We start from the raw sequence: 27,275 nt of genomic DNA, 5'->3' as shown, positions 1-27,275 counted from the left end.
ACGAGGGACTGGATGGACCCAGGGCAAGCAGCGAGCTATGAGCTACTCTGGCATCAAAATGGGCCTGGCCAAAGTGCCCTAATGCTTAACCATAAGTTAAGAGCTTGGTCATGGAGAAATGCTGTCATAATCCAAAAGTAATAACTAGATTCGGACCCTGCTGGGGATAGGAATGATTGATCCGGCCTGAGCACTGTAGTCTGAGTCTGTGATGAGATGTCCCCAGGAGAGTCACCCTACAAGCCTAAAAGTGTCTATTGCTGTGTCCATACAGAATGGTAATTATTAGGAATTAGAATTAAAGATGCTAATTAAGTTGCAGGTCTAAGGAGAGGAGAAACACACCTTAAGGGCTGTTTTGCCCCTGTGGGCTGCAGGTGGTCGGGAAATCTGGGAAAACATTGTTGATCATGCTTCCGTGAGGAGGTGTGGGGAGGGGATAAAAGGAGCAGCTGCGGGGAGAAAGAGGGATTGGAGGAGAAGGAGAGAAGAAGAAGAGACAGCACAGAGAGAGAGGGGGAGAGAGGGAGAGGGAGAGAGAGAGGGAGAGAGAGAGGAGATGGATACAGTGGGAAGAAAGAATTGCGTGGTTAGAGAGAGAGAGGGAGAGAGAGAGGGAGAGGGAGGGAGGGAGAGAAGGGGAGGGAGGGAGAGAAGGAGAGAGAGGGAGGGAAAGAGGGAGAGGGAGAGGAGACGGATACAGTGGGAAGAAAGAATTGCGTGGTTAGAGAGAGAGGGAGAGAGAGGGAGAGGGGGAAGAGAGGGAGGGAGAGGCGGAAGAGAGGGAGGGAGAGAGAGGGAGAGGGAGGGAGGGTTGGAGAGAGCTGGGAGAGACGAGAGATTGAATAAAGGGCAACTAATCAGCGACCAGCTTGGCCCTCGCTCTTCCTCCAGCCGCCCAAGGCAGCGGCTGGAGATCCCTGAAGGCGGGCGGCGATGGGGCCGCCCTGGAGCCTGAGACCCTCCCTGCGTGCGTCATCCCCACGCGCGAAGGAGTTTCCGCAGCTCCGCGAAGGGCATCCACGACCGCCCACCCCCAGCCCCGGCAGCGTGGGGCCTTTCCCTGCCGGGCGGAGCCTTGCCCCGCAGCCCCCCCACACGCCGAGCATCTCCAGGGAGGCCCCGGGACACCGCCCCAGTTTTGCCTGTTTCCGACGGTGTGACCCCGGATGAGAGGCCAGGGGTCGAGATTTTGAACTCTGCATGTTCCTTCCCTTGCTCGCTGCCGTGACCGGTGCCGCCCCCGTGCCTTGCAGGGTGCCACGGCTCTGTGGAGAGGAGCTCCTCGGGCAGGGTCACGCTCGGCGAGCAGGCGGCCGCCCTGACCAACCCGCACGACCGCGTGGTGGCTCTGAGGAGGCTGACGGCCGCGGCCCAGGTGCTCCTGGCCAGGACCATGGTCATGAGGGCGCTGTCGCTGCTGTCCGTCAGGTGAGTGGCTCGGGCGCGGCCCAGGGCGTCGTGCGCGGGGTTTGAGCATCTCATCACTGCCCACAGCCCGGGAAGCCGCCCTGACGTGGGGGGAGACAGCCGGGAGTGTGGGGGTCAAAGGCCAAGTGTGTGGGGCTGGGGCCATAGCACAGCGGGGAGGGCATCCGCCTTGCTCGAGGCCAACCCGGGTTCGATTCCCAGCATCCCATATGGTCCCCTGAGCACTGCCAGGAGTAATTCCTGAGTGCAGAGCCAGGAGTGACCCCTGTGCATCGCCGGGGGTGACCCAAAAAAAAAAAAAAAGTCAAGTGTGTGTTTCTGCAGAGTTGTCCAGAATTCCCCACCGACGCGGCCTCACCGCCTTCCTGCTGGGGAGGAGGGGCTGCCACCGCGCCTTGGGATGGCACATGTCACTAGAAAGAAATGAGAATTAGAGAAGGGAATGAGCCGAGAATGCGTAAAAGGCAGTTCACTTAAGAAATAACGGTACCGGGTTAATGGTTATTTTGTAAAGGCAGAGAAACCTGGAAGAAAAGCTTTCATTTATTTGATAAATAAATCAGGTTTATTTTAACCAGAATTAATGTAGGAGGAGTGTTTGGCCCAGAAATTGACCAGAATACACAGAGAAGCCCTGCTTTATGCTTTGAATTAAGAGAGTCGCTTGTCCGAAAGCGCAGCGGAGGGACAGTCCCTCTCTCTGCCCGGACAGGAGCCTTCCCCCTCGTATCACCTCCCAGGCGCAGGAATGTACTGAGTCTGGGACATGTGCAAATTTCATTGAAAAAAAATTGTTTTTTGTGCTTGTTACTTGGGTATGTGTTTTCTCTTTCCATTTCTCTTCCCTTTTTGGTAGAAATTTCTTAAGAAAGTAACAGGAGGCGGGGCCAGGTGGTGGAACAGCAGGTGGGGCCTTTGCCTTGCAGTGTCCAGTCCTGGCTTCCCTTACGGCCCCCTGGGCCGGCCAGGAGTGACTCCTAAGTGCAGGGCCAGGAGTAAATTCTGAGCATTGCTGGCGGTGCCGCCCCACAGAAATAATAAAAAGAACAAAAGAACAAAAGGGATCTAGGGACCTAGAGTGACAGTGCAGTGGGTGACGCATGTACCTGGCACCCAGCCAGCCCAGGTTCCATCTGCAGCGCCCCCTATGACCCTCGAGACCCGGCAGGGTGATCCCTGAGCACCACCCTGGGTGTGGCCCCAAAAGCGACAACAACCAAGAAATAAGAAAATAACAAAAGACAGTTCTGCATCACTGTATCACTGTCATCCCGTTGCTCATTGATTTGCTCGAACTGGCACCAGTAACGTTTCCATCAAGAGACTTGTGACTGTTTTGGGCATATCGAATATGCCACGGGGAGCTGGCCAGGCTCTGCCGTGCGGGTGGGATACTCTCGGTAGCTTATTATGAAAAAAGATTGACAACTTGGATACATTTTGTAAACTTATTTTCAGTGTGTCATTAAAAAAAAACTTAAATATCGAAGTAAATGGGAGAAAATAATAACATTTAATCAACAGAATACGTAAAGAACTTTTGTAAATTTATTTAAAAAAAGAAACACAGCTGACCTGTCCACACCGAACAAAACACAAAATAGTATCCCCACAGAGGTGGTCAGTGAGCAGGGAAGGCAGGCGTCCGACCGTCCGCTCTCCGGGGGTGGCGGTGAAAACCAGCTGAGGGCCTGCTGCCCACCTGCCGCCCGCGCAGGGAGGGGAGACAGCTTGCGGGCGGGGAGGACCCCAACACCGCTGCTTTGCTGCCGGGAAGTGTTGATTCCTGCCGGGAAGGCAGAGTCGCAGCTGACCCTCGGGGAGGAGGGCAGAGTCTGAGCAGAAACCTGCCCCCTAGTGTGTGGGACAGAGACGCTGCCGCGGGGCGTGCAGGGACGTGAGCGGGTCCCCCGTGGCTCGGCTCACCAGAGCCCCGCAGGGTCCCACCGGACCGTCCTCTCAGGGGCCGTGAGCCGGGCAGTCCCTGAAGCCCTGGCTGAGCGCTGGCATCCAGGCGCGATGCCGGGGAGGCCCAGAGAAGGGCACGCAGACTCGCTTCGCCACACTCAGGGTCCGAGGCAGCAGAGCGAGTCTCTGTTCCCAGGAGCCGGGGAGTGGCCGTGGAGAGCTCGGCGGGGGGTGGGCGGCTTGTGGGCCTCGTGCCCTCTGAGGGCGGGACACCACGATTTCTCGGCCTTCCTGTGTTACACGTCGTGTTCCAGTTGCGTTGCAGCGGCCAGCAGTAGTGATTGCCGTAGTCTGGGGGGTCTCTGGCCGCGTGGCCGGTGACGGCCCTGGTCGGGCCGGGGCTGGGTGGGAGACGCCTCCTCGCGGGGCGCTGAGCTGTCCTCCCTCCCCACAGCGGCTCCAGCTGCAGCCTGGCGGCCGGCCTTGAGTCCCTGGGCCTCACGGACATCCGGACGCTGGTGCGGCTGATGTGCCTGGCTGCCGCGGGCCGCGCCGGCCTCTCCACCAGCCCCTCCGCCCCGGCCGCCGCCGAGCGCTCCCGCGGCGGCCATGGCAAGGCCAGCAAGCCCATCCCCTGCCTGGCCTACCTGAGCACGGCTGTGGGCTGCCTGGCCTCCAACAGCCCCAGCGCCGCCAAGCTGCTGGTGCAGCTGTGCACGCAGGTGAGCGCCCGCCCACCCGCGCGGGGCTGGCCGGGGTGGGGGGTCTCTCTGCCCTGGGCCCGCGGGGGCTCAGGGCCTGCGCGTTGCCTCCCTAGAACCTGATCTCGGCGGCCACGGGCGTGAACCTGACGACGGTGGATGACCCCATTCAGCGCAAGTTCCTCCCCAGCTTCCTGCGGGGGATCGCCGAGGAGAACAAGCTCGTGACCTCGCCCAACTTCGTGGTGACCCAGGCCCTGGTCGCGTTGCTGGCGGACAAGGGGGCCAAGCTGAGGCCCAACTACGACAAGTCGGAAGTAGAGAAGAAAGGTGAGTCTCCTCGCGCTGGGGCATGGTCTGGGCAGACAGATTCAGGCTTCGGAGGTGTGTGTTTGCGTTGCTGTGTGTGACAGGCCTGCCCGTTACAAGTTAGAGGAACTGCATGAACACTCGTAGGCTCCGTCATGAGAGAAGGAGGAACTGCATGAACACTCCTAGACTCCATCGTGAGAGAAGGGCAGGGATTCTGGTATTTGCATGGAAACAGCCAGGTACTGGTCTGGCCGTTTTACTGGAGTTGAGCCATCCCAGGTTACCGCATGGTCATGCCCTTGATCGGCTTCACAGTGCTGGATCCCCCTCTGCTTAAGGTGGCCGCACCCTCAAGACCCCTAAGCCCCTGCTTTTAGACTCAGTGGCCCCTTCTTTCCGTTGGCTATGGAGAGCACTTTGGAGCAGCAGAGGCCACAGCTCCTACTCTCCAGGGGAGGAAGAGGGGGTCCTCCTTCCGCCAGGGGCTTATGGATATTCACAGCACCGTCTGCTGGCCCTTCAGTGTAGGCAGAGGGGCTGTAAGGAGCACATGTGTACATGCCCCGGGTGCCCCGCCAGACCACACGGTATGATTCTCGGAGCTCCTGGCCAGAAGTGCCCCATGCCTCTAGGGCCTGCGATGCCTCTGCCCGGCCTAGTGGTCTCTGCACACGTGTGGTCTGTGTGTCATTCAGAGGAGGGCTGGAGCTTCAGCATCGGTGAGTGCAGCCAGAAACACCGCAGACACACACAGTGATTGAGTCTGAGTGCATTTTGGTCACTGCTCATTAGAGATCCTGCTACTGTTGCCAGATACTTCCCAGCCCCACATTTAGTTCCGTGACTTTGCAGACCAAGGTGGAGTTGTGAGCCACCGCTTACGAAGCGAGGACTTGAGAGCAGGGGCGGCTGGGACACGGCTCTGAGTGTGCTTCTGTGTTGCCTGGGGTCTGAGTCTGGTGTGCGCCAAGTGCTGTGTGTCTGCGTGCGTGAGTGTGGGGGGAGCGGGAGTGTGGGGGGACCCATTTGTCTGTTCATCACCATCGATTCTCACGGGCGTCATCTCGCTGTTTTGTCTAAGCAGGTCTAATTGCCCACTTGTATGCCCATCCTCCCCATGACCCTTCCGCTGTAGGCCCCCTGGAGCTGGCCAACGCCCTGGCGGCTTGCTGCCTGTCGTCCAGGCTGTCCTCACAGCACCGGCAGTGGGCCGCCCAGCAGCTCGTGCGCACCTTGGCCGCGCACGACCGCGACAACCAGGCCGCGCCCCAGACGCTGGCGGACATGGGCGGGGACCTCCGGAAGTGCGCCTTCATCAAGCTGGAGGCGCACCAGAACCGGGTACGTGCCGGGCCTCGCGCCAGCTCCCCCGCCCTGGGGGAAGGGGGTGACGCCAGCCCATTGCCTCCCCGCTCGGACGCAGACGCGCCCACAGACCCTCGCTGTCTGCGCCGGGCGCTGGGCCGGGAGCCAGGCAGAGCAGCCCCGAGCCGAGGCCGGAGCGGGGCCCAGGGCTCTGGGCTGGCCCCAAGCCCCCGGTTCTTTGGTACTTTCACGAGCGCAAAGATGCTCAGACCCAGAAAGATGGAGAAGTCTGTGGGGCGGTCAGGAAGGAACCCCACTGGGGAGGGGCCCAGCCAGGCGGGCTTTGATGTGGGGACACCCGTGTTCCTCGCCAAGGGCTCGAGTTCTTCCAGAGGACAGGGGGTGCCCGTGTGCCCCCGCTGACGCTCTGTCTCTGGGGCCCTTTCTCTGAAGATGGGTCCAGCATCCCACCAGGCCTCTGAGGCCATGGTTGAGCCCACCCACCCGCAGACTGACCTGGGCCTGACTGCTCCCACCCACCCCCAGGGCTGGCCTCGGGACTGCAGACGCCCCTGTCACAGGCCAGCTGTAGGGTGGGCGCAGCTGAAAGGGGCCACTCTCAGCTGGCAGGAGGAAATAGACTTTCTCTCGCAGTCCGAGAAAAACAAGGAAATAAGTAACCTCTCAAAGACGGCATCTGTATGCAAAAGAATAGGAGCCATTATTTTCACCTCACTCCGAGCAGAGGCAGATCAGGGAATAAGGCAGACTTTAATTATTTAATTGTCAAATAACTTCTCAGTCCGTTATTTCTATTAGAAAACGTTTAAATATTGGCATGCACAACCTTCATTGAACAAACATAATTTAGTATGTTTAGCAAAGATTCTAACATCTCTTGGGGCTGGAGTAATAGCACAGCAGGTAGGGTGTTTGCCTTGCACGCGGCTGACCCAGGTTTGATTCCCACCATCCCATATGGTCTCCCCAGCACCACCAGGAGAAATTCCTGAGTGCAGAGCCAGGAGTAACCCCTGTGCATCGCCGGGTGTGACCCAAAAAGAGGAAAAAAAAAAGATTCTAACAGATCTCAAATAAAGGAGTTAGGTTCCAAGTCAGTGTATGTTAAAGCTATATTTCAGGGCTAGGGAGATAGCTAAGGCCTTTCCTGCAGCCGTGGCCGTGACCCGGTTCAACTCCCAGGAATGCATTTGGTGCCCCGGGGTGCCAGGTGTGGCCTCTGAGCAGCGCCAAGAATCAAAAGTAAGGTGAAGTGAGGCAGAGCTGTCCTGCGAGTAGCCCCTGTGTGCGGCCGTCTGGAGAACGAGGCGTCCACACGTCTGAGCCCGGACGGGTCCTGCCGTCGTCCTGTTTGCCGGGGCAGCGGCACTGGCTGTGGGAGCCCCCCTCGCCGGAGTTTCCTGGGCACGACCGTGGCTCGGGGGCTGGAGAGAGGCTCAGCACGCGGGGTCCTGGTGCACCCGACCCTGGGGGCACCCCGCCGCTCTCCAGCCGCACCACTAGCGCCCCCTGGCCCCTCCTCAGCCACCCGGGCCTGACACTGGCAGCCAGCCAAGGGGAGCGAGCCGGTAGGCACGGGCAGCGCCCACCCCGGTCTCGGACGGCCGCACGGTCAGAGCCTTAGGAGCCGACAGCGTTGCTTCAGGCACAGTCACCCCCTGCTCACACCCTGGGCTTTCCCCTCCCAGGTCATGACCTGCGTGTGGTGTAATAAGAAGGGCCTCTTGGCTACGAGTGGCAACGACGGGACCATCCGAGTGTGGAGTGTCACCAAGAAGCAGTACTCCCTGCAGCAGACCTGCGTGTTCAGCCGACTGTGAGTGCTGACTTGGCTCCGAGTGGGAGACCCGGGGCTGCAGGCTCTAACTCTCGGTGCCGCTGTGGGGCTCAGTCAACAGGAAGCTCCGTTCTGGGAAAGAGCAGACTGATTTCCCCTCATTTTTCAAGGATTCTTGTGAAGTTAAAATATCCTTGGTGATACTGTTTTTACATAGCTTATATAGCTTGCCTCCTCTTCCTTCCTCCCTCCCTCCCTCCGTCCTTCCTTCTTCTTTCTTTCCTTCTTTCTTTCTTTCTTTCTTTCTTTCTTTCTTTCTTTCTTTCTTTCTTTCTTTCTTTCTTTCTTTCTTTCTTTTTCTTTCTTTCTCTTTCTCTCCTTTTTCTCTCTCTTTCTCTCTTTCCTTCTTTCTCTTTCTCTCTTTTCTTTCTCTTTAACTTTCTTTATCTCTCTCCCTTTCCCTTTCTCTCTTTCTCTTTCTTGGTGCCAGGAATTGAACCATACATATAAGACAAGTACTTTGCTTCTGAGCTACATTTCTGGTTGTAGATACTTGTTTTCTGATAATTTCTCAAGATGTTGCAAATAGGAATCACTGTTCTGAGTACAGATCATTGTGCACATTTAAATAATGAATATTCTAAGTATCCCTCTTTTTCAATTCTATATTTTTCATACAGTAGCAACCAGCGTAGGGCTGGACCGATAGCACAGCGGGTAGGGCATTTGCCTTGCACACAGCTGATCCAGGTTTGGTTCCTCCATCCTTCTCGGAGAGCCCAGCAAGCTACCGAGAGTAACCCGCCTGGCAAGGTCCCCGTGGCGTATTTGATATGCCAAAAACAGTAACAACAAGTCTCACCATGGAGACGTTACTGGTGCCTGCTCAAGCAAATCGATGAGCAGCGGGATGACAGTGATACAGTGATAGAGCAACCAGCATGTGTGTACGTGTGTATATGTGTGTGTGTGTGTGTGTGTGTGTGTGTGTGTACATTTGACAAATACTGCTGGCTCAGCTTTTGTAATGTAAGAGTTTGTTGTTACGTATCCTAGTATGAGTCCCTCATTTGAGACTCTATTTAATATATGCTTGGACATATATTTATATATGTATTTATACTAAATATATGTATATATTTAATCTATGCTTGGGCATAGGATTCAGACAGTACTTTCCCGTTCCAGGGAGGGGGACATTGAAGAGAGCCTGGGCTCACCCAGCGACCCCAGCTTCTCCCCCGTGTCCTGGAGTATCAGTGGCAAATACTTGGCTGGCGCTTTGGAAAAGACGGTGAATATCTGGCAAGTGAATGGTAAGAGCTACGTGAGCACCCCGGGGCCCTTGAAGTCGTGTTGAAGCCACTCCCCGAGCCTTCTCCTCAGCCTCCTGAGGCTCCCGTCCGCTGACCAGGGTGAAATGTGCACGGAGTGTTGTCGTTGTGTTATTACTCTGCGGTAGTTTGGGTGCCTGCCCCGCGCACGAACCTGGCAGCCAGCGGGTGCGTAGCCCACGGGGCTCTCTGCACTCTGGCCTGTGTTTTAAATTAAAGAGCCATTTTTTCAAACTTTTTCATCAACTATAATGGACATAGTGAACTCTTTGAACATCAGAGTCGTTCGTAATCCCATTGTTACGGGCGCTCAGTGTTCCAGCACCGGTCCTGCCAGCAGTGTCCCATTCTCCTGACCACCCTGTGCCTGCCCCTGTGTAGACACAAAGGAATTTATTCCATATTGCCTGTTGCAGCCGAATCACAAATGGGATTAGCAGAAAACAAGAACTACAGCTAAGGAAAATTTGCGAAAATTGTCATATCTCACCATGGGTTATAAGTCCTTATCTGGGGGTTCACTAAGCTATTTAAGAAGTGCTCAGACTGGAGTGGTAACACTGGGTAGGCATTTGCCATGCATGCGGTTGACCCGGGTTCGATTCCAGCATCCCACATGGTCTCCCCAGCACCACCAGGAGTGATTCCTGAGTGCAGAGCCAGGAGGAACCCCTGTGTATCGTCGGGATGTGACCCAAGAAGAGAAAAGAAAAAGAAAACAAACTGCTTAATTTTAAACTTTTCTCGCTAGAAGTTTCCGCTGACATGGGCGTTGTAGGCTCCGAGTTCAGCTCCTGTGCCTGGCCCGAGACCTGCCCGTGTCTTGGGAGGCTGTGAGCGGGGGGAGAGGTAGCGGTTATGGGTCCGGAATTTTCAGTGAACGTATTCTTGGGAATCACTTGAAATAGTTCCGTTCCCTTTGTCTATTTTACAGGTCGAGAAAATTTGTAATTTTTTTCATTTTTTTTTTGCATATCGCATAATAGAAATAACTGTTGTATTCCATATACCTGGAGGAATTTCTAGCCTCAGCTGTAAGATTTCGGTGCTTTGCTTTGGGTTTGGATCACACCCAGTGGCGCTGAAGGGCGGCTCCGTGCTCAGGGCGGGCCTCGCTGTCCTCAGGGGCCGGAGGCGGTCCCAGAGCCTTGAGACAGGCGTTTCTGAGCATGCCAGCAAGCTCCCTCCTGCCCCCCCACCCTTTCTTCAGCCCACGGGCTTTGTAAATGCCATTTGGTTTCCAGTGATTTGGACGAGCAAGTGTGTCCGCCTTCTGTGCATGGAGTATTCTTTTTTTTTTTTTTTTTTTTTTTTGCTTTTTGGGTCACACCTGGCGATGCACAGGGGTTACTCCTGGCTCTGCACTCAGGAATTACTCCTGGCCCTGCACTCAGGAATTACTCCTGGCCGTGCTCAGGGGACCATATGGGATGCTGGGATTTGAACCCGGGTCGGCCGCGTGCAAGGCAAACGCCCTACCCGCTGTGCTATCTCTCCAGCCCCATGGAGTATTCTTGACTCTCCTGTAAGGTTGCCATTCTTGTCCCATCAGTTTGGAAACCCTCTTTTTGATCCTCATATAGTTTAAGAGTAAAGGGTACGGTCCTGCGGCCTCACTCTCGAGCAGGCCGTTAGGAAATGAGGAACTGCCTTGAGTACACTTGGAAACTTAGCTTGACTTACTTTATTCTTACTGTTTCTGAGAATGATTAACAACCAGGTAACACGTTCTCCCTTCAGGAGGAAAAGGGCTCGTGGATGTCCAGCCTCACTGGGTGTCGGCCCTGGCCTGGCCGGAGGAGGGGCCTGCCCTGCAGTGGTCGGGAGAGTCCCCAGAGTTACTGCTGGTGGGACGGATGGACGGGTCCCTGGGGCTGATCGAGGTGGTCGACGTGTCCACCATGCACCGCCGGGAACTGGAGCACTGCTACCGGAAGGACGGTACGTGGGTGTCACAAGGGTCTCTCTTCCCCTCGGGTGTGATTAGGGGTCGGGGTGCTTGCTTTTAAACCCCGAGAGAATGTGGATGTTGCCTTTGTTTTTCCCAGTTCTCCATTTGGTATTTCGTCCTAACCAGTAGCCACGTTGGATCTTTGACTTTTCTCCTAATCCCCGTTGCACATCTCTGGTCTGTGACCGTGGTGCATTGGGGTTTGTTTTTTGGAGTGGCTGAGCACTGATAGCAGAGTCTGTGTCTCAGGAGTGTTAGAAGGACAGAGATTGCTCTGCCAGAGATGAAACGGTTACATGCACAGGATAGAGGAGATGAGAGAAGGTGGGAGGAGAAAGCGCCTATCTGACAGGAGATTGTGAAAATTTTCCTATGTTGTTTTCACTTCCTGTGGTTGTGCGGTATTTCACTGGTTGTTTTGTTGTTAGGAGTTGGACATCTCAGAGTCACAGTCTCAGCCTCCTTCACACTTTGTTAACAGACTAAACAGGCTTCTTAGTGATACTTTTTAATGGGCTCACAGTGGGAGGGGGCAGGGAGGGGAATCTTCGTGCTGCCAGGGGAGAGGTGGATCTCCGTGCTGTGGGCGGACTCGGGGGGTGGTTCCTGGCCCCGAGTGCTCTGGTTCCACAAGCCCACGCACTTTTGAAGCTGACGGGAATCATCTAACGATGGTGCTGACGGTCACGTGGCTGGGGGTGCCCCGGAGGGGAGCTGTGCTTGTGGTGCTGACCCCAGCCAGCCAGCAGGCATGGCTCAGAGTACACATGTGTGCAGGTGCACGTGTGTTGTGGTGACAGTCTGCCCAGTTCCCGGATCACTGTAAACTTGCCGCCACACATGAGTGCATTGGTTTCTCCTCCTCTTGTAGCCTTCCAGGGTTGCATATTTTTAAAGACGCAAGCATGATTGGGGACTGTGAGAATTGTAACATTTTTGGTAGACTATGGAATATTACAGGAATATTATAATATTCTAAGTTTATAATATTATAAATATTGTATATCTATAATATTTAATTTATAATTTATATTTATTTTAAATTAATTAATATTTAATTGATTATAATTTATAAATAATTGTAAATTAATATTTAATTTATAATATTATTAATGTTATAATACACTAAGGAATATTACAGGAAAGGACCTTTAATTTTTGGGTATGCCTTGGGGGTGTTTTGCAACAACAAAAAAGTCTCTCAGCAGAGGTCATGGCCTCCGTGTATCCAGGCTACATTTTGACTAAGTACGCTAATGGGATGTTTGGAAACTCACCGCCAGCATTGCCCGTAGCCTGCCTTTGCGGCCAGTTCTAACATTACAAATGAGTATTTCATGTTTTTCTAAAATTAAAGTTTTTTTTTTTTCCCCACAATAGTGTCTGTAACCTGCATTGCGTGGTTCAGTGAAGACAAACCGTTTGCGGTGGGGTATTTTGATGGAAAACTGCTGCTGGGATCCAGGGAGCCGCTGGAGAAAGGCGGCATCACCCTCATCGACGCTCACAAGGTACCCTCGCCCCCCCCCCCCTGCTCTCGCCCCGGCGTCACGCGTCAGTGGGCCCTGGAGCGTTTCTCACAACAGCCACTTAAGATGTGATACTCTGTTGTTACTCTGTTGCTATACCGTCTTTGGCCTTGAGCAAGTCTGAGATAGAGCCCCCAGGGCCACTGCCCAGGGCCCAAATGATTGAGCAGATGCTCGGCCTTGGGTAGCCCTGACGGCCCCTCGGGCGTCACTGTTTAAGAGGTGAGTGACGAGAAGGGGAGAAGAGAGCCGTCGCACCGAGAAGGAAGTGGACCCAGAGGGGTGGGGTAGGAGCATTCCTGGGAAGGCCCGTCGAGGAGTGTCCCCGAGTGTCGGGAATCTTGCTGTGCTCTCAGCAGGGGCGACAGGCTGGATCTTGCGGGGCGGTTGGCGCGAGTGGAACAAACACGTTGGTCCAGGGCCCGGAGGGTGTGAAGGAAAGTTAAAAAGACAAGAAGCAGAATCACGCCAGCCTAGAAACTCAAAGCCTGCGCCAGGTTCCTGTGAACTCTTTCTTGGTCGGAGGCGAACGTTAGAGAAGTTTCTGCTTTTTCCTGTTTAACCATTGCCATTCGTTGAAAATAACTTTAAAAATACTTAGAAGGGGGGGGTGGGGCCATAGTACAGCAGATTGGAGGTTTGTTTTGCACACGGCCCGACAGGCTTAGAGCCTCGGCGCCCCAGGTAATCCCCCGAGCCCACCGGGAATGATCCCTGAGCACAGAGCCAGGAGTTAGCCCTGAGCACCACTGGGTCTCGCCCTGCGTAAAATCTAAATAAGAATACCGAGACAGGGAGTCAGGAAGTGGCGTGGGGTGACTGGTCCCGCCCCCACAGCTGCCCAGTGGCAATGGAGGTCACCGAGACAACCGCGGTGGGCTGGTGTCCCTCGTGCTTCCAGCCCGTGCACTGGCCGGCCCAGCCGGGCTCCAGAGCATCGCCGGGCCCTGTGGGAAAATGCCCTGCCCACCCCCAGAGTGAATCCAAAAGAAAGGTGGAAGAGCATTTGTCCCTCTGAGTCAGGACTTCATAGTTCATGTATCTTGGACTTGCCCGAAGCAGATGGGTGCCTCAGTATCCAGTGCAGACCGTAGTAGGGGGCAAGCTGCTCTTTGGGGGAGTAGAATGGTCGGGAGTGTAATGACAGTGTCTCGGATTTCCACGGCAAGTTGATTTCCACATGATTAAGAGGAATCTGGCTCCCGAGTTCTTGGGTCTGAATTGCCGGTGACGGGAAGGTCACCACGTCTTCCTCTCCGCTGTTCCAAGGACACTCTCGTCAGCATGAAGTGGGACCCGCTGGGCCGTCTCCTACTGACCTGTGCCAAAGAAGAGAACGTGAAGATCTGGGGCGCGGTGTCGGGGTGCTGGTGCTGCCTCCATTCCCTCTGCCACCTCTCCGTCGTGAACGGCATCGCGTGGTGCAGCCTGCCGGGGAGAGGAGCCGAGCTCCACCTGCTCATGGCGACGTACGTTGGGTCTGGCGTAGGCTCTGTCCAGGCAGCTGTTCTCGGCCTCAGTGCGGCATCTCGCTAGTCCTGAACTGTGTCGGTTCCCGCTTTCAGGGTGCCTTGGGGGGGTGCAGAGGCGCTTGCCTTGCACCCAGCTGACTCGGGCTGGTCCTCAGCACCCCAGGGTGATTCCTGAGTGCAGTGACTTAAATCCCTCCCCAGCCCCCACCCAAGATCACCTAAGAGAAATGAGTAATTTTCAGGTATGAAACCTGGCGTGTAATCTCCTTGTCTAGGTGTGGTTTTAGCATATCCCTTCTAGTTATATTTATTCTGAAAGGTTCTGGAAGAGTCAGACACAGCTCAGAGGGCTGTGCAGGCTTTGCAGGTGGGGGCGGGGGGGTTCGTGCCTGACCCACCCCACAGAACTGGGAGAGACACCCAAACACCACATGGTGAGAGGCCCGACCTTCTCCTTGAGTGAAAAGATTATACAGATGAATTTTTTAATAATATTAGTCACTCTGTTCTTTTTTAAAAAAATTTTTTTTACTTTATAAAGTAGTTCACAATATTTGGTTACATTTAATATTCAAACACCAATCCCACCACCATTACACCTTCCCACCACCAAAATTTGGATGTTTCCATCCCTAACCCTAACCCCTGCCCCAAAGCAGAACCGAAATGATATATTTTGTATTGTTTGTTATGAAAAACTGCTGAAAACACTGCAAAAAAAGTTTCCTTAGAGGAAAGAGTGTGAGGGTTGTTGCATTCCACCAGGGCCGCTGAGCCCTTCTGTAAGAGACCACTAGCATGTCGGTCATGGTTGAGCCTGGTGAGTCACTGTTCTTAGTAAATATTTTTAAATATTTTTACTTCCACATACTGACATTTTGGTTTCTGCGATCGGCCTTTCCCCCCAGCGGCTGTCAGAGCGGTTTGGTTTGTGTCTGGCGGATCCCACAAGATCCCACGCAGGGCAGCGTGGCCGGCTCCGAAGGGTGGTGGAAGCCAGAGTCAGACGGGCAGGTACGTGTCTGGGTCTGGGAGAGCGCTGGAGGCACGGGCGATGGAAGTTCTCAAGGTGATTCCCCCTCAGTGACTTTATCTCAAATGTCAAGATGAGTTGGGAAGTGTGGGTGACCACCGTACTTTACACGGGCTCTGACACGGGAGCCGGAGTCAGAGCTGCCGTCATGCTCACGATGAGACGCTCCAGAGGTCGGAGGTGGTGACTGTCTGTGGTGATGAGTGTAACACCACAGAGAACACGTCCTGAGTCAGGTCTGTCCAAAGTGATGAGGAACACCCAGAGAGCACCCTGTGCAGAGTCGCCTCCTGCTGATCCCAAAGCCCACCTTTCCGGAGTCTGTCTCATAAACAGAGTGACAGATGCAGGTAGCTGTGTGCTGCACGCACGCGCGCGCACACACACACACTCACCCCCATTATTTAAAGGGCCATCTGGGGGCCTCTGTAAGAAGGGTCCGTTGCCACAGAGCTGATCGTCACTTCAGTCACCTGGATTGCCAGATTTGGGTGAGACTGGCACCTGACTCGGTCTCCCATCGCTGGAGGAGACCGTTCTCCCGAGCTCGCAGCCTTCCTCCCTGATGAGAATTCCCTGGACACTTACTCCCTCGGCACAGAGCGGCGCTGGAGTGGTGCAGAGACCAGCGCGGCCCCTGCACGTGCACGGGATCAGGAGCAAACACTGCAGCGAGACTCCCGGGCACAGGACAGAGGGGTCACTCCTCTCCGGGAAGCGAGTGTGCCCAGCGCCGTGGACTGTGCGGTGGAAGGAAGAGGGGGAGGCTCCCCATGGCGAAGGCGGTCCCTGCAGCGGAGTTGGAGCGTGGGCGTCCGCGGGCCTGGCGCTTTGTACACGTCTCCTGGTGTATCTCCAAAGCATTCTCACTCCTGCAGCCTGCAGAACCGGGGTCAGAGAGAGGAGACTGGGCTTCAGGCTCAGGCCTAGCCCGCAGCCGGCCCCAGTTCGACCCCGGGCCCCAAGTTCCTCGGGGCGTCATGGGGTTCATCCCTGGAGGGCCTGGAGCACTGTCAGGGCTGAGCCAGCACCTGCAGTGCCCACAGGCCCCCACCTCCTCTGCCTGGTGTCGAGCTGCTGCCCCACCAGTCACGGTCTCAGGGACGACCCCCAGCCCTCCTGAGCACAGCTGGAGGCCCCAAGGTATTTTCTTAAAAATCGAAGAAGACTGGAGCGAGGGTATGTGGGGGGGTATTTGCCATGCAGGCGTCCCACGGGTTCATCCCCGCCATCCACATGGCTCCCTGACAACCGCCAGGAGTAGCCCTGAGCACCACCACAACAGACAAGTAATGATAGAGAAGAAAAATGAAACATACCCAGCAGAGATATGAGTTAGACACTGCGTTATACGATCGTCGGCTCGGAAAAACATCCTTAGCATGTGCAATTCAGAATGTCAGAGGACTTACACTGAAAACGTAAGCTGTTAAAATTGATGTGCACGAAAAGAAAAATACAAGTTTAGGATTAATGCCTGACTTCTGAGGTGGGAATTTAGAAACGCAAAAAAAGAAATTTAGAACTGTAGTTGTTTCTGCCCGCTTGAAGAGTAGGAAAATACCTTGTTGGTATCTCAAACAATATGAGACTTAATGTGATAAAGAAACACTCTGGAAATCATCGACATGAACTTCTCAGAGTTGAGGATTACAGGTCCAAGAAACCTGAAGGGTCCCCGTGAAAATGGACCCAACTAGGAAAATTCCAAGACACATTATACTCCAGGTGATGAAATGGAAAGATAGAGACGGAATATTGAAAGCTGTGAGATGATGTAAAAAAGAAAAAAAAAGGAATTCCATACAGAGGGAAGCCCAGTAGATGAGAGTAGATGTGTCAAGTGAGACTCCGAAGGCCAGAGGAGTGGAAGGATATAGAACGAAAACTCAGTAAAAGGAAGGAACACCTCAGCAAGAGCACTCTGCTCAGGGAGATTCGCTCAGATTTGAAGAAACGACACAGACCTACATGGGCAGGCAACAGCTCAGGAAATCTCATAGCCTTGAAACCAGTTTTGCAAGAAGTGTTTAAAAAGCTCCTTTAAAGGCACCGAGTATGGCGCTCACGAATGGTGCAAACGGTTGTCCTCTGCTAGATTAAGAAGATGTAAAAGAATTGCAATTCATCGTCGCAAACTCACGAGTTATTTTCTGATCATTCTGTTCGCCATTCATTTAAGTTTTACTGGACCAAGTATTATGAAATAAGTGTGTTATATGCCTGCCAGTGGATATGACAGGCCGTAAGGTGGGGGGGAGTGGGACACTGGCAGAGGGACAGGACACTGGCAGAGGGACGGGACACTGGGTTGGTGTCGGAGTGTGGTCTGCCTGCCTGAGGCAGCTCTGATCATGAACAGCCACTGAATCAGGTGACTCAATAGACATTTCCGGGGGGAAATGAGACTCTCCCCCCACAAAGGTGAGCCTGATAAGTATCTTATTAGTCTCTAACTCAGGTTAACCCTTACGAGCTATTTTCCCTTCCCCCCTCCCCAAAGTGTCAGGCTCCCAAGAGTGAATTGTAAATCCTGAGCCCACGTGCTGTGCAGGTTCAGTCCGTGCTGACGATGTGAATGAATTGCAGGACGGGTACCGGAAGCCGGCGGGAGCCAAGTGCGTGTACCAGCTCCGCGGGCACATCACGCCCGTGCGGACCGTCGCCTTCAGTTCCGACGGGCTGGCCCTGGTGTCCGGGGGCCTGGGCGGGCTCATGAACATCTGGTCCCTGAGGGTAAGGCTTCCACGTTGCCTCTGTCCCGGGAAATGCACTTATTCAAATACAGACGATAACATCAGTGTGACCAGCCTAGGAAGATGATGCAGCAACTAGTCCGCGGGCTACCTTTGACACTGAAGGAGCCTTCTGGAATCTTCTGCCCTTTAGCTTTTCTTTAACGGCAATGAGTGAACTGCGTAAACTTGGGTAGAAGTCTGGGTTTGGCTCAAGTGTGAGTTTGGCATGTGTTCCCGTGAGCGCAGAGGCCGGGTTTTTGCGTGATTGCTGTGGCCCCGTGTGTCTCAGCGCCGCCTCTCCTCCAGGACGGTTCCGTGCTGCAGACCGTCGTGATCGGCTCGGGCGCCATCCAGACCACAGTGTGGATCCCAGACGTCGGCGTTGCGGCCTGCTCCAATAGATCGAAGGTAACGGCAGTTTCATCAAGTCAGAGGGTGGGAGCCCTCCGATGCGTCCAGGGCCAGACCCTGCAGCTGGCTACCCCGTAGTGTGCAGCCGCCCTGCCAGGACCCAGGCTTCTGGTGTAGGATCTAACTCTCCACTGTTCCGTAACTTTCGGTGGAAATGTTGGTTTTGGCAACCAAAATTTCCACTCGAAGTTATAAACCGGTCTTTTACCTCGCCATAAGTTTTGAAACAGCCTTCTCCGGTCTCTCAAAGGAATTTGCCTGAAGTTAGGGACCATTCAAGACGTTTAACTCAACATCTGTGTTCGGCTTCTCAGTAGGAAGTGCTGCTCCGGGGGCGCCCCTTGCCCCTGTCGTGTTTCGCTTTAGTGCTGCTCTGGGTTTTCGTTGGTTTTGTTGTTTTGGGCCACATCCATGATGCTCAGGGCTCTGGCTCTGTGCTCAGTGATCCCTCCTGGGGGTGCTTGGAGACCCATATCGGGTACCAGGGCTCCAGCCTGGGCCAGCTGAGCAGGGCACGTCCCCTCCCAGAGTGCTTCACCCCGGCCCTGCATTGTGATTGAAACATTACAGTTGGGGTCCTGGGCATGTGGCGTAGGAAGGAGGCTGGCGGGCTTGTGTTGGGCCAGGCGTCCATCCCTGGTTTCAGCCACACCGCAGGGTACGGAGCCCAGCAGCCCCTGGCTGGCCCCGGCCCACGACGGGCAGCTGGGCGAGGTCCTGAAGACAGACACAGCGGCAGAGGGGAGGGAGGCCTGGGTAGATGCGAGTGAAGCTCTGAAAAATCAAGACTGGAGAGAGAGGGCCGCAGGGACGGGGGAGGGCGGGGGGGCGCTCACCCTGCATCCTGTTGGCTAGGTTCCAATGCCCCTGCGGCACAGTGCAGTTCCCTGAGCCACCCGGAGTGAGCCCGAGTGCAGAGTCCTGAGCACCACTGGGCGTGCTAACACAGCACAACAAAAGGAACCCAGAAAAGTGTTAGCGTAGAGTCGACAAACCCGCATGATTCGTCTTCCTCAACATAGAACATGGGCCCAGCCCAGGCGCAGAGCCCTGCGGAGAGTGAGACCGCCCAACCCTGGCCGCCTGCCGGACTTTCTTCCCTGTGGATGGTTTATACTCTAGTCTCCGCCACACCAGCTCGCCGACAGTGACGTGGGGGGTGCCGGCCCTGGCAGGGCGGGTGTCGGGATGCTGCTTCCACGAACCCTCCCGTCGTCGGTGCCTTGAATCACGGTCCCTAAACTAAAAGGGAGAAAAAGAAGCTGATGACGGTACTTGGCACATTTTACGGCTGGTCTTCATTTACTGGTTCTGCTCAGATGAAATCCAGGATGTTGGAAGTTCACACACTGAGTGTGTAGCGCCCAGCGCCCAGGAGGTCCGAGAGGCCCACGCAGTTCCTGAGGGGGACTTGGCAGGAACGACACGTGAGGCGCTGCCTTCGTGTCTGCACACGCCTGACACGTGGCCTGCTCTGTCTCCCACCAGGATGTCTTGGTCGTGAACTGCACGGCGGAGTGGGTGGCGGCCAACCACGTGCTGGCCACCTGCAGGACCGCCCTGAAGCATCAGGGCGTGCAGGGGCTGAGCACGGCGCCCTGCATGAGGGCCTTCCTGGAGCGGCTGCCCGTCATGCTGCAGGGCCAGTACGCCTACGAGAAGGTACGCGCGAGCGGGGGCCTGGGTGTGTTGGAAGGGCCGGGTGCGGGATGCAGGGGTTACCTGGGCAGACCCAGAGGACAGGCGGGCGGGCCTGCAGCAGTTACTCGTGTAAACCTCTTCATTTTATGTAGGAGAGTGAAGTAGCTAAACCCTGCAGATTTGCAGAGTGTTGGTATCGTTCTTTTCCAGATCATTCTCTCTTAAACATCTTAAAATACCTGTAGCATTTGTTTGTATCTTGAACATAATGCATTTCTTATTTTTTCTTGGTTTTTGGGGACTGGAGCGATAGCACAGTGGGTAGTTTGCCTTGCATGCAGCCTACCCGGGTTCGATTCCTCCACCCCTCTTGGAAAGCCTGGCAAGCTACCAAGAGTATCCCGCCGGCATGGCAGAGCCTGGCAAGCTCCCCATGGCGTATTCGATATACCAAAAGCAGTAACAGCAAGTCTCACCATGGAGACGTTACTGGTGCCCGCTTGAGCAAATGGATGAGCAGCGGGACGACAGTGCTACAGTGCTTGGTTTTTGAGTCACACCCAGAGCTGCTCAGGGGATACTCCTGGCTCTGCACTCAGGAATCACACCTGGTGGTGCTCGGGGCCAATTGGGGTGCCGGGGATCAAGGCCTGGCCAGCCGTGTGCCGGGCAGACGCCCTCCCGTCTGCTGACCCTCTGCTCTCCCGTCTCTCAGCCCCACGTGGTCTGTGGTGACCAGCTCGTGCACAGCCCCTACATGCAGTGCCTGGCCTCGCTGGCCGTGGGCCTCCACCTGGACCAGCTGCTGTGCAGCCCCCCCGTGCCGCCCCACCACCGGCACTGCCTCCCAGACCCCGCCGCCTGGAACCCCAGCGAGTGGGCCTGGCTGGAGTGTTTCTCCACCACCATCAAGGCCGCCGAGGCGCTGACCAACGGCGCCCAGTTCCCCGAGTCCTTCACCGTCCCCGACCTGGAGCCCATCCCGGAGGAGGAACTGGCCTTCCTGATGGTCAGTATGACGCTCGCCCCAGGGCGGGCTCAGGGCGGAGACCCTCGGGGAGGATTTGCCAGCTGGAGCGAGTGGGAACGCGTGTCACGGAAGTCGGAACTATTTTCCTTCCAGTCCGCCACTCGCGGTGCGGTGGCAGCTCTGTGCGATTGTGGCGCTCTGGTCCCCTTGCTGGCGGTCCCTGAGACGCACGGCTCCGTTCAACCCTGTTTTGGGGCCCCTGCGCACCCTGATTGCACATACGTATGTTAGCGCAGACTTGGGACATTTGTCCCATACGTAGACTCTCAGGGATTTGCACTTGGATCATATTTTGATGGGCATAAAATGGGAATAGCACGAGGAGAATATCCAGAGTAAGAGTATTTCAGGCTCTTGCTGGGTGTCAGTGTGGATCAGTATAAAAAGTGAATCCAGGAAATTGTTCTAAACGTAGACTGTTTTGCTCAGGAAGTATCATTATGGGCCCGTTTGCCCAAAGTCTGCCCTTGTGTCGGTGAGGACAGTGGAGCTCAACAGGACACAGTGACCTGCCCAGAGCTGCAGGGGCTCGGGGGGAGAGGGCGGGGCGGGCTGCCCCAGGCGACCCTCTGCCTGTGGTGCTTAGCGCCAAGGGAGAGGCCAGCGTGCAGGGACCCGGCGTGGAAGCCCGTAGCTGCTCTGGGCTTCGTTTGGGCCCGGGAAGACTCAGGCGTTGGAAGGACTCGGGGTCGGAGAGTCCAGGCCCCCGATGGCTGCCCTGTCTTGCAGGATAACAGCAAATGGATCAATGGCATGGACGAGCAGATCATGTCCTGGGCGACTTCCAGGCCTGAGGTCAGTAGGGGTGCCTCTCCAGGCCGCCTGCGGGGCCCTGGGCTCACGCCGGGCCCGGGTGTGAGAGGACTCTGCTTTCCCAGGACTGGCACCTGGGAGGGAAGTGTGACGTGTTCCTGTGGGGCGCCGGCAGGCACGGACAGCTGGCAGAGGCGGGGAGGAACGTCATGGTGCCCTCGGCGGCCCCGTCCTTCTCCCAGGCCCAGCAGGTAAGGGGGGGGGGGGCGGGGGGGTGACAACTCTCCTCTCTGCTCTCCGCGACTCACACGGGGCGTTTTTTCCGCTTTATACTCTTTCGAAACTTCGAAACAAGGTTTCCCTTTATTGTAAAATCAGACTTAAGTTTGGTTAGTATGTTTCTAAATATTTTATTGCTTTTTTGCTTTGGTTTGGCTTTGAGGCCACACGGGGCAGAGCTTAGGGCTCACTCCTGGCTCTGTGCTCAGGAGTCACTCCTGTCAGAGTTGAGGGCCTTAGCATCATTGTATTTAAAAGGTCTAATCAGTGCTCGTTTTGTAATTAAAAATGAAAGTATGCAGCTTTTAAAAGTTAAGACATTTCTAACTGGGGACCAGCCTGGTTCCCTGTCCCCATGCGGTGAGACTATTTTCCCAGGGTTGGATGCAGGCTCTGTCCAGCCAGTCCTGGCTGGCTACAGTCCCCAGCTCTGCCTGGTCCAGAGTTCCAGGCCGGGTGGTGACTCAGACCAGGTCTCATCAGCCTGATTTCATCGGTGCTTCTCCCCCCCTTGTGACACTGTATCTCCAAATTATTCTTTGCGTGCGTGTGGTGGCAGGGGGGTCACACCCAGCGATGCTCAGGGGTTGCTCCTGGCTCTACACTCCGGAACTGTTCCTGGCAAGACTCAGGGGACCACAGGGGATGCGGGAATCACGCCCAGTTGGCCGTGTGCAAGGCAGGCGCCCGCTGTCCTGTCTCCCTGGCCTGCCTTAGTGCTTTCTCACTCTTACTCTTTTATTTCGTATTGTGTTGGCGGGTGTGTTGTGTGGGTGTGTTGTGTGGGGGCGTGCGGGGGGGCAGTAGCAGTTCGGGGATCAGAACCAGAGCCCCACACATGAAGGCACCTGCCGTAGCAGGTAGCTGCCTGCGTCCTGCCCGCGCCCTGCTGTGAGGCTCCGATGTTCTGCTTCTCGCTGACTTCTGGCCCCTGACATCCCACCGCACCCGCCCTGTGTTCGGTCCCTCTGGTGCTGATGGTGTCAGATGCCGGGAGCTGATGGCGTCTCTGGGGCTGTTGTGGTCGGAACATCAAGCCCTCAGGCAGCCTCGCTCTCTCGGCTGTTGTTTCACAAACATCAAGGGTTTATAGTCATTTCATTCCATCTGCCCTTCCCCTTTAGTGAAAGAATAAAGGAATTAATTCATCGTGGGTATCCGTAATAATTCTGAATCCTTTACATGCTAAACCTGTGTTACAAAGGAGGTTGTCTTTGTGTGTTTTGCATTAGGTCATTTGTGGCCAGAATTGCACCTTCGTCATCCAGGCCAATGGCACAGTGTTGGCTTGTGGGGAAGGGAGCTACGGCAGATTAGGACAAGGAAACTCAGATGATCTTCATGTGCTCACAGTTATCTCAGCCTTACAAGGTAAAAGTATCCTCGGTTAAAGGTGATCAGAAAAAAATAGTTGCAAAAATATTTTTCACCTATATTTAGATGCATAGGCACTTACAGTCTTCATTTCCATATTTTAAGCAAAATAATTGCAATAACATTGTTATAAAACAATGTTTTATTTTGCAGCTTATTTGCCATATCAGTGCTAGGTGCTATAAACAACTTTGAAAAGCCATAGAAGAATGTTAACAAATTCTTTGAAATTGCAAAATGGTAATTAATTAGCCCATGGTAAATGGTAATAATGGCGTCGTATATATATTTCCCTGGATCCCACCAGAGATGGAGAGAGCTCAGTGGGCTGGGCCTGCAGGAGGGCCCCTAGGGTCCCACCCCAGAGAGGCCTGAGGGCGGCTGAGGTCACAGTTGGGAGCAGTTCCTGAGAGCTCCGGGGGGCCAAAACAGTCCAAAGAAAAAGAACAATTTCTGTGGCACTGTGACGCCAGCCAAAACCTTCTTTAAAGCGTGTTGTGTCTGACTCCATCCTGCTGGGCCGAGTGGCTCACTCCTGAAGTTAACTTTGCTGGCCCTGACCGCTCCAGCGCAGAGAGGATTCATAGTACAGGGAGCACTGAACCCAGATTCACAGTACGGGGAGCACTGAACCCAGGATTCATAGTACAAGGAGCACTGAGCCTGGGACTCACAGTATAGGGGAGCACTGAGCACAGGATTCACAGGTCAGAGGAGCACTGAGATTCACAGTACAGGAGAGCATTGAGCCCCGATTCTCAGTACAGGAGAGCACTGAGCCCGGAACTCACGGTACGGGGGAGCACTGAGCCCGGGACTCACGGTATAGGGAGCACTGAGCCCGGGACTCAGGTACGGGGAGCACTGAGCCCGGGACTCAGGTACGGGGAGCACTGAGCCCAGGACCCCAGTACCGAGAGTCAGCTCAGCAGCGGCTGCTCTGAGCTCTCAGGTCTGAGTAAGTGAGGCAGGAAGATGCTTCGTAGCCCCTTGGTCCTTCTCTGGGGCCTGGCCACAGCCCCTCGGGCCTTCTGTGACTCAGTTTCCTGGATCCTAGCAGCCTGCTTGCCAGGCGTGTGGGAGTGGAACCGAGGTGCCCACCGTGCTCAGGCTCACTCAGATGTGCTCCCGAGCCACTGTCCCGCCCTCCGCGTCCAGGCCTGGCCGTTGGCCTGGGGCCCTCGCGTCTGTGCTCCGCGTGTCTGTGCTCCGCGTCTCCGCGCCCGGGAGAGCGTGGGTGACTCGTGGGTGACTCGGGCTCCTGCTCTGCCCCAGGGTTCGTGGTGACGCAGCTGGTGACGTCCTGCGGCTCTGACGGGCACTCGATGGCCCTGACCGAGAGCGGGGAGGTCTTCAGCTGGGGCGACGGCGACTACGGCAAGCTGGGCCACGGCAACAGCGACCGGCAGCGGCGCCCACGGCAGATCGAGGCCTTGCAGGGGGAGGAGGTGGTGCAGGTCAGCCTCGCGCGGGGTCGGGGTCGGGGTCGGGCTCGCCTGGGGCCGGGGGCACTCCCCTGCCCCCGCGGGCGGTGGCCGAGGCCCTTGGCGGGGACACCGTGGCCTGTCGTCCTGCCGTGGAATTCTTGGTGGTTCTGCTCCGCCCCTCCCCCGGCGGTGCTCTGGGCCCGGGGTCACACCTGGGGGCTCTGGGACAGACCCGGGGCCGGCTGGGTTCAAGGCTGGGCTCAAGGCTGGGCTCAAGGTGGAGCCAGAACCATCGTGTCCCCCCGGCCCCGCCTTCCAGTACCCTGATCATAGAAGAAACTTTGCTTCTAGCACATTTTCGTCAGTTAGGCTAAATATAGTAGCACTGTAGCACTGTCCTCCCGCTGCTCATCGGTTTGCTCGAGTGGGCACCAGTAACGTCTCCATTGTGAGACTCGTTGTGACTGTTTTTGGCATATCGAATACGCCACGGGGAGCTTGCCAGGCTCTGCTGTGCGGGCGGGATACTCTCGGTAGCTTGTCGGCTCTCCGAGAGGGATGGAGGAATCGAACCCGGGTCGTACATTTACTAAACTCTCAGTGATCTGAAACACAGTCACAGCACCTAGTTTCCCGAGTGTCTCCCCGATTTCCTGCGGCCGAGACCCTCCGTCTCCAGGCCGGGCACCATCTGACCCCCTGGACGACCGAGGGCCTGGGCAGGGAGGGGCACAGGGGGCGACCACAGGGCTGGGGGCGCTGTCCTGGGCGCCAGGCGTCCTTCCAGAGCTCTGTTCCCCCTCCTCGCCTGGGGTGAGGGGGGGGCCAGTCAGGGCCGCGGGCAGGGGAGGCGCCAGTCAGTGCCCGAGTCATCGAGGTTTGTTCCTGCACCTCCCGAGCGTCCCCGCCCTGAGGCCTCTCCCCCCGCCCCCCCTAGATGTCGTGCGGGTTCAAGCACTCGGCCGTGGTGACCTCGGATGGCAAGCTCTTCACCTTCGGGAACGGGGACTACGGCCGCCTGGGCCTCGGGAACACCTCGAACAAGAAGCTCCCGGAGAGAGTGACCGCGCTGGAGGGGCACCAGATCGGACAGGCAAGGAGGCTGCGGCCCCACCCGGCTCAGGTCCCCCCGCCCCGTGTCACTGTCCCTTCAGGACACAGTCCCCAGTCTCACAGTTACTCTGTTTATTTCTCAGTCTCCTCCCCAGGGTGGTAACTGGCTGAAAACCCGTTCAGGTGTTTTGGTCCTACCTGCCCAGCAGGCAGGGACAGTGAGGGTGTGGCAGTGCTGACCGTCGGCAGGGGGCTGGGGAGGGACGCAGGGGGTGGCGCCTCTTCACACCCGCCACTGTGCTGGTGTGGGCCATGGTTTCCACCCCCGCCCCACCCCTGCCCTTCGCACACTCGGCCCTAGACAGTTCTGGTTTTGGGTTTAGACACTAAAAGTTGTTTCTTTGGGGAGCATCTTTGTTCACACGTGCCGACGGCCATGGGGCGATGACTGAGTCTGTGGGGAGGGGGCCGGGCTCGTCACGCCCCGAGAGGGCACGTGGGGGACGTGCCCGCTGAGCGTGTGTCTGTGCAGGTGGCCTGCGGCCTCAACCACACGCTGGCGGTGTCGGCCGACGGCTCCCTGGTCTGGGCCTTCGGGGACGGCGACTACGGGAAGCTGGGCCTGGGCAACTCCACCGCCAAGTCCTCACCTCAGGTCAGTGCTCCCCCCCGCTCCCCCCCATGCCCGGGGCCCCGTCCTCGGGCTCCGCCCAAGGCCGCCTCGAGTCCTCGGGTCAGGAAAGGGCTTTCGGAGTGTCGCTCTTCCCAGCGAGAGTTTCCCTCTGGCTCTCTCTGTCACATGTCGTGAGGGCGAAAGGCTCTGAGGGGGGGCTGTGGCCCAGCCGCCAGGCACAACTGCACATGTGCGTTGATGCCCCTCCCACGAGAGCGCGTCCCCTGCCCTGCAGAGAAGCTCCTGCTCCTTCTCCCGTTTGACAGCGTAGATCCTAACTTAGCAGCTAAGCGGAGTGTGGAAATGCTGCAAGGACAGACAGACAGCCTCTGATCTCAGACCCAGGCCGGGCCTCCTGGAGAGATGACACAGATACTGTCCGGATATCTAGGGGGGACGCGGGGGGACGACCCCAGATACCCGTCCAGATACCTAAGGGGGGACGCAGGAGGATGACCACAGATACCGTCTGGATATCTAAGGGGGGAGAAGGGGGGATGACCCCAGATACTGTCCAGGATACCTAATGGGGGTTGCGATTCAAGGATTTCCCCCCCCTCAGGCACCTCCTCGTGCTTCTGTTTTGCAGAAAGTCGATGTCCTTTGTGGGATTGGAATTAAGAAGGTCGCTTGCGGGACTCAGTTTTCTGTCGCGCTGACCAGAGACGGCCACGTCTACACCTTTGGGCAAGGTACGTGTTTCGGGGCGGCGGCGCTCCTTCTGTGTGCACAGACCCCCACCTCCAGGCTCTGTTGAAAGTGCTCCCAGGAGTCATTGCTTCTGGCCAGGGCGGCGTGTCGGCAGCGGGACCTCAGCGCTCAGCTGTGTGTCGGCTTTTCCGCCACGGCTTCTGCTGCTCAGGGCTCATTTTGCCGGAGAGCCTGGGGAAGCTCGTGCAGCCTTCCTGCCTCTAGCTGCCGCCCCGGGGCCCTCTCTGCTGGGGAGCCCGGGAAGCTCGTGCAGCCTTCTCGCCTCTAGCTGCCGCCCCGGGGCCCTCTCTGCTGGGGAGCCCGGGAAGCTCGTGCAGCCTTCCTGCCTCTAGCTGCCGCCCCGGGGCCCTCTCTGCTGGGGAGCCCGGGAAGCTCGTGCAGCCTTCCTGCCTCTAGCTGCCGCCCCGGGGC

The 27,275-nt window shown here is 56.4% G+C and overlaps 1 protein-coding gene across 1 annotated transcript in view; it reads left to right on the top strand.

Moving 5' to 3' along the window:
• The window catches only part of HERC1 (HECT and RLD domain containing E3 ubiquitin protein ligase family member 1), a 161,138-nt gene that overhangs the window by 121,483 nt on the left and 12,380 nt on the right, over positions 1 to 27,275 (top strand). Inside the window, exons 48-68 of the mRNA XM_055129139.1 lie at positions 1,257 to 1,431; positions 3,794 to 4,061; positions 4,157 to 4,370; positions 5,488 to 5,693; positions 7,367 to 7,494; positions 8,644 to 8,771; positions 10,530 to 10,730; positions 12,121 to 12,251; positions 13,539 to 13,738; positions 14,650 to 14,755; positions 17,364 to 17,510; positions 17,819 to 17,920; positions 19,412 to 19,585; positions 20,280 to 20,573; positions 21,324 to 21,389; positions 21,473 to 21,598; positions 22,859 to 22,997; positions 24,276 to 24,457; positions 25,365 to 25,520; positions 26,013 to 26,135; positions 26,743 to 26,845. Of these exons, the coding sequence (XP_054985114.1) occupies positions 1,257 to 1,431; positions 3,794 to 4,061; positions 4,157 to 4,370; positions 5,488 to 5,693; positions 7,367 to 7,494; positions 8,644 to 8,771; positions 10,530 to 10,730; positions 12,121 to 12,251; positions 13,539 to 13,738; positions 14,650 to 14,755; positions 17,364 to 17,510; positions 17,819 to 17,920; positions 19,412 to 19,585; positions 20,280 to 20,573; positions 21,324 to 21,389; positions 21,473 to 21,598; positions 22,859 to 22,997; positions 24,276 to 24,457; positions 25,365 to 25,520; positions 26,013 to 26,135; positions 26,743 to 26,845 (3,369 nt within the window). The remainder of the gene's footprint in view (positions 1 to 1,256; positions 1,432 to 3,793; positions 4,062 to 4,156; positions 4,371 to 5,487; positions 5,694 to 7,366; positions 7,495 to 8,643; positions 8,772 to 10,529; positions 10,731 to 12,120; positions 12,252 to 13,538; positions 13,739 to 14,649; positions 14,756 to 17,363; positions 17,511 to 17,818; positions 17,921 to 19,411; positions 19,586 to 20,279; positions 20,574 to 21,323; positions 21,390 to 21,472; positions 21,599 to 22,858; positions 22,998 to 24,275; positions 24,458 to 25,364; positions 25,521 to 26,012; positions 26,136 to 26,742; positions 26,846 to 27,275) is intronic.

This window comes from Sorex araneus, chromosome 2 (genome assembly GCF_027595985.1).
Source record: "Sorex araneus isolate mSorAra2 chromosome 2, mSorAra2.pri, whole genome shotgun sequence".
NCBI lineage: Eukaryota > Metazoa > Chordata > Mammalia > Eulipotyphla > Soricidae > Sorex > Sorex araneus.
The sequence above is the reverse complement of the archived record's forward strand: the minus strand, read 5'-3'. Positions and strand labels throughout refer to the sequence as shown.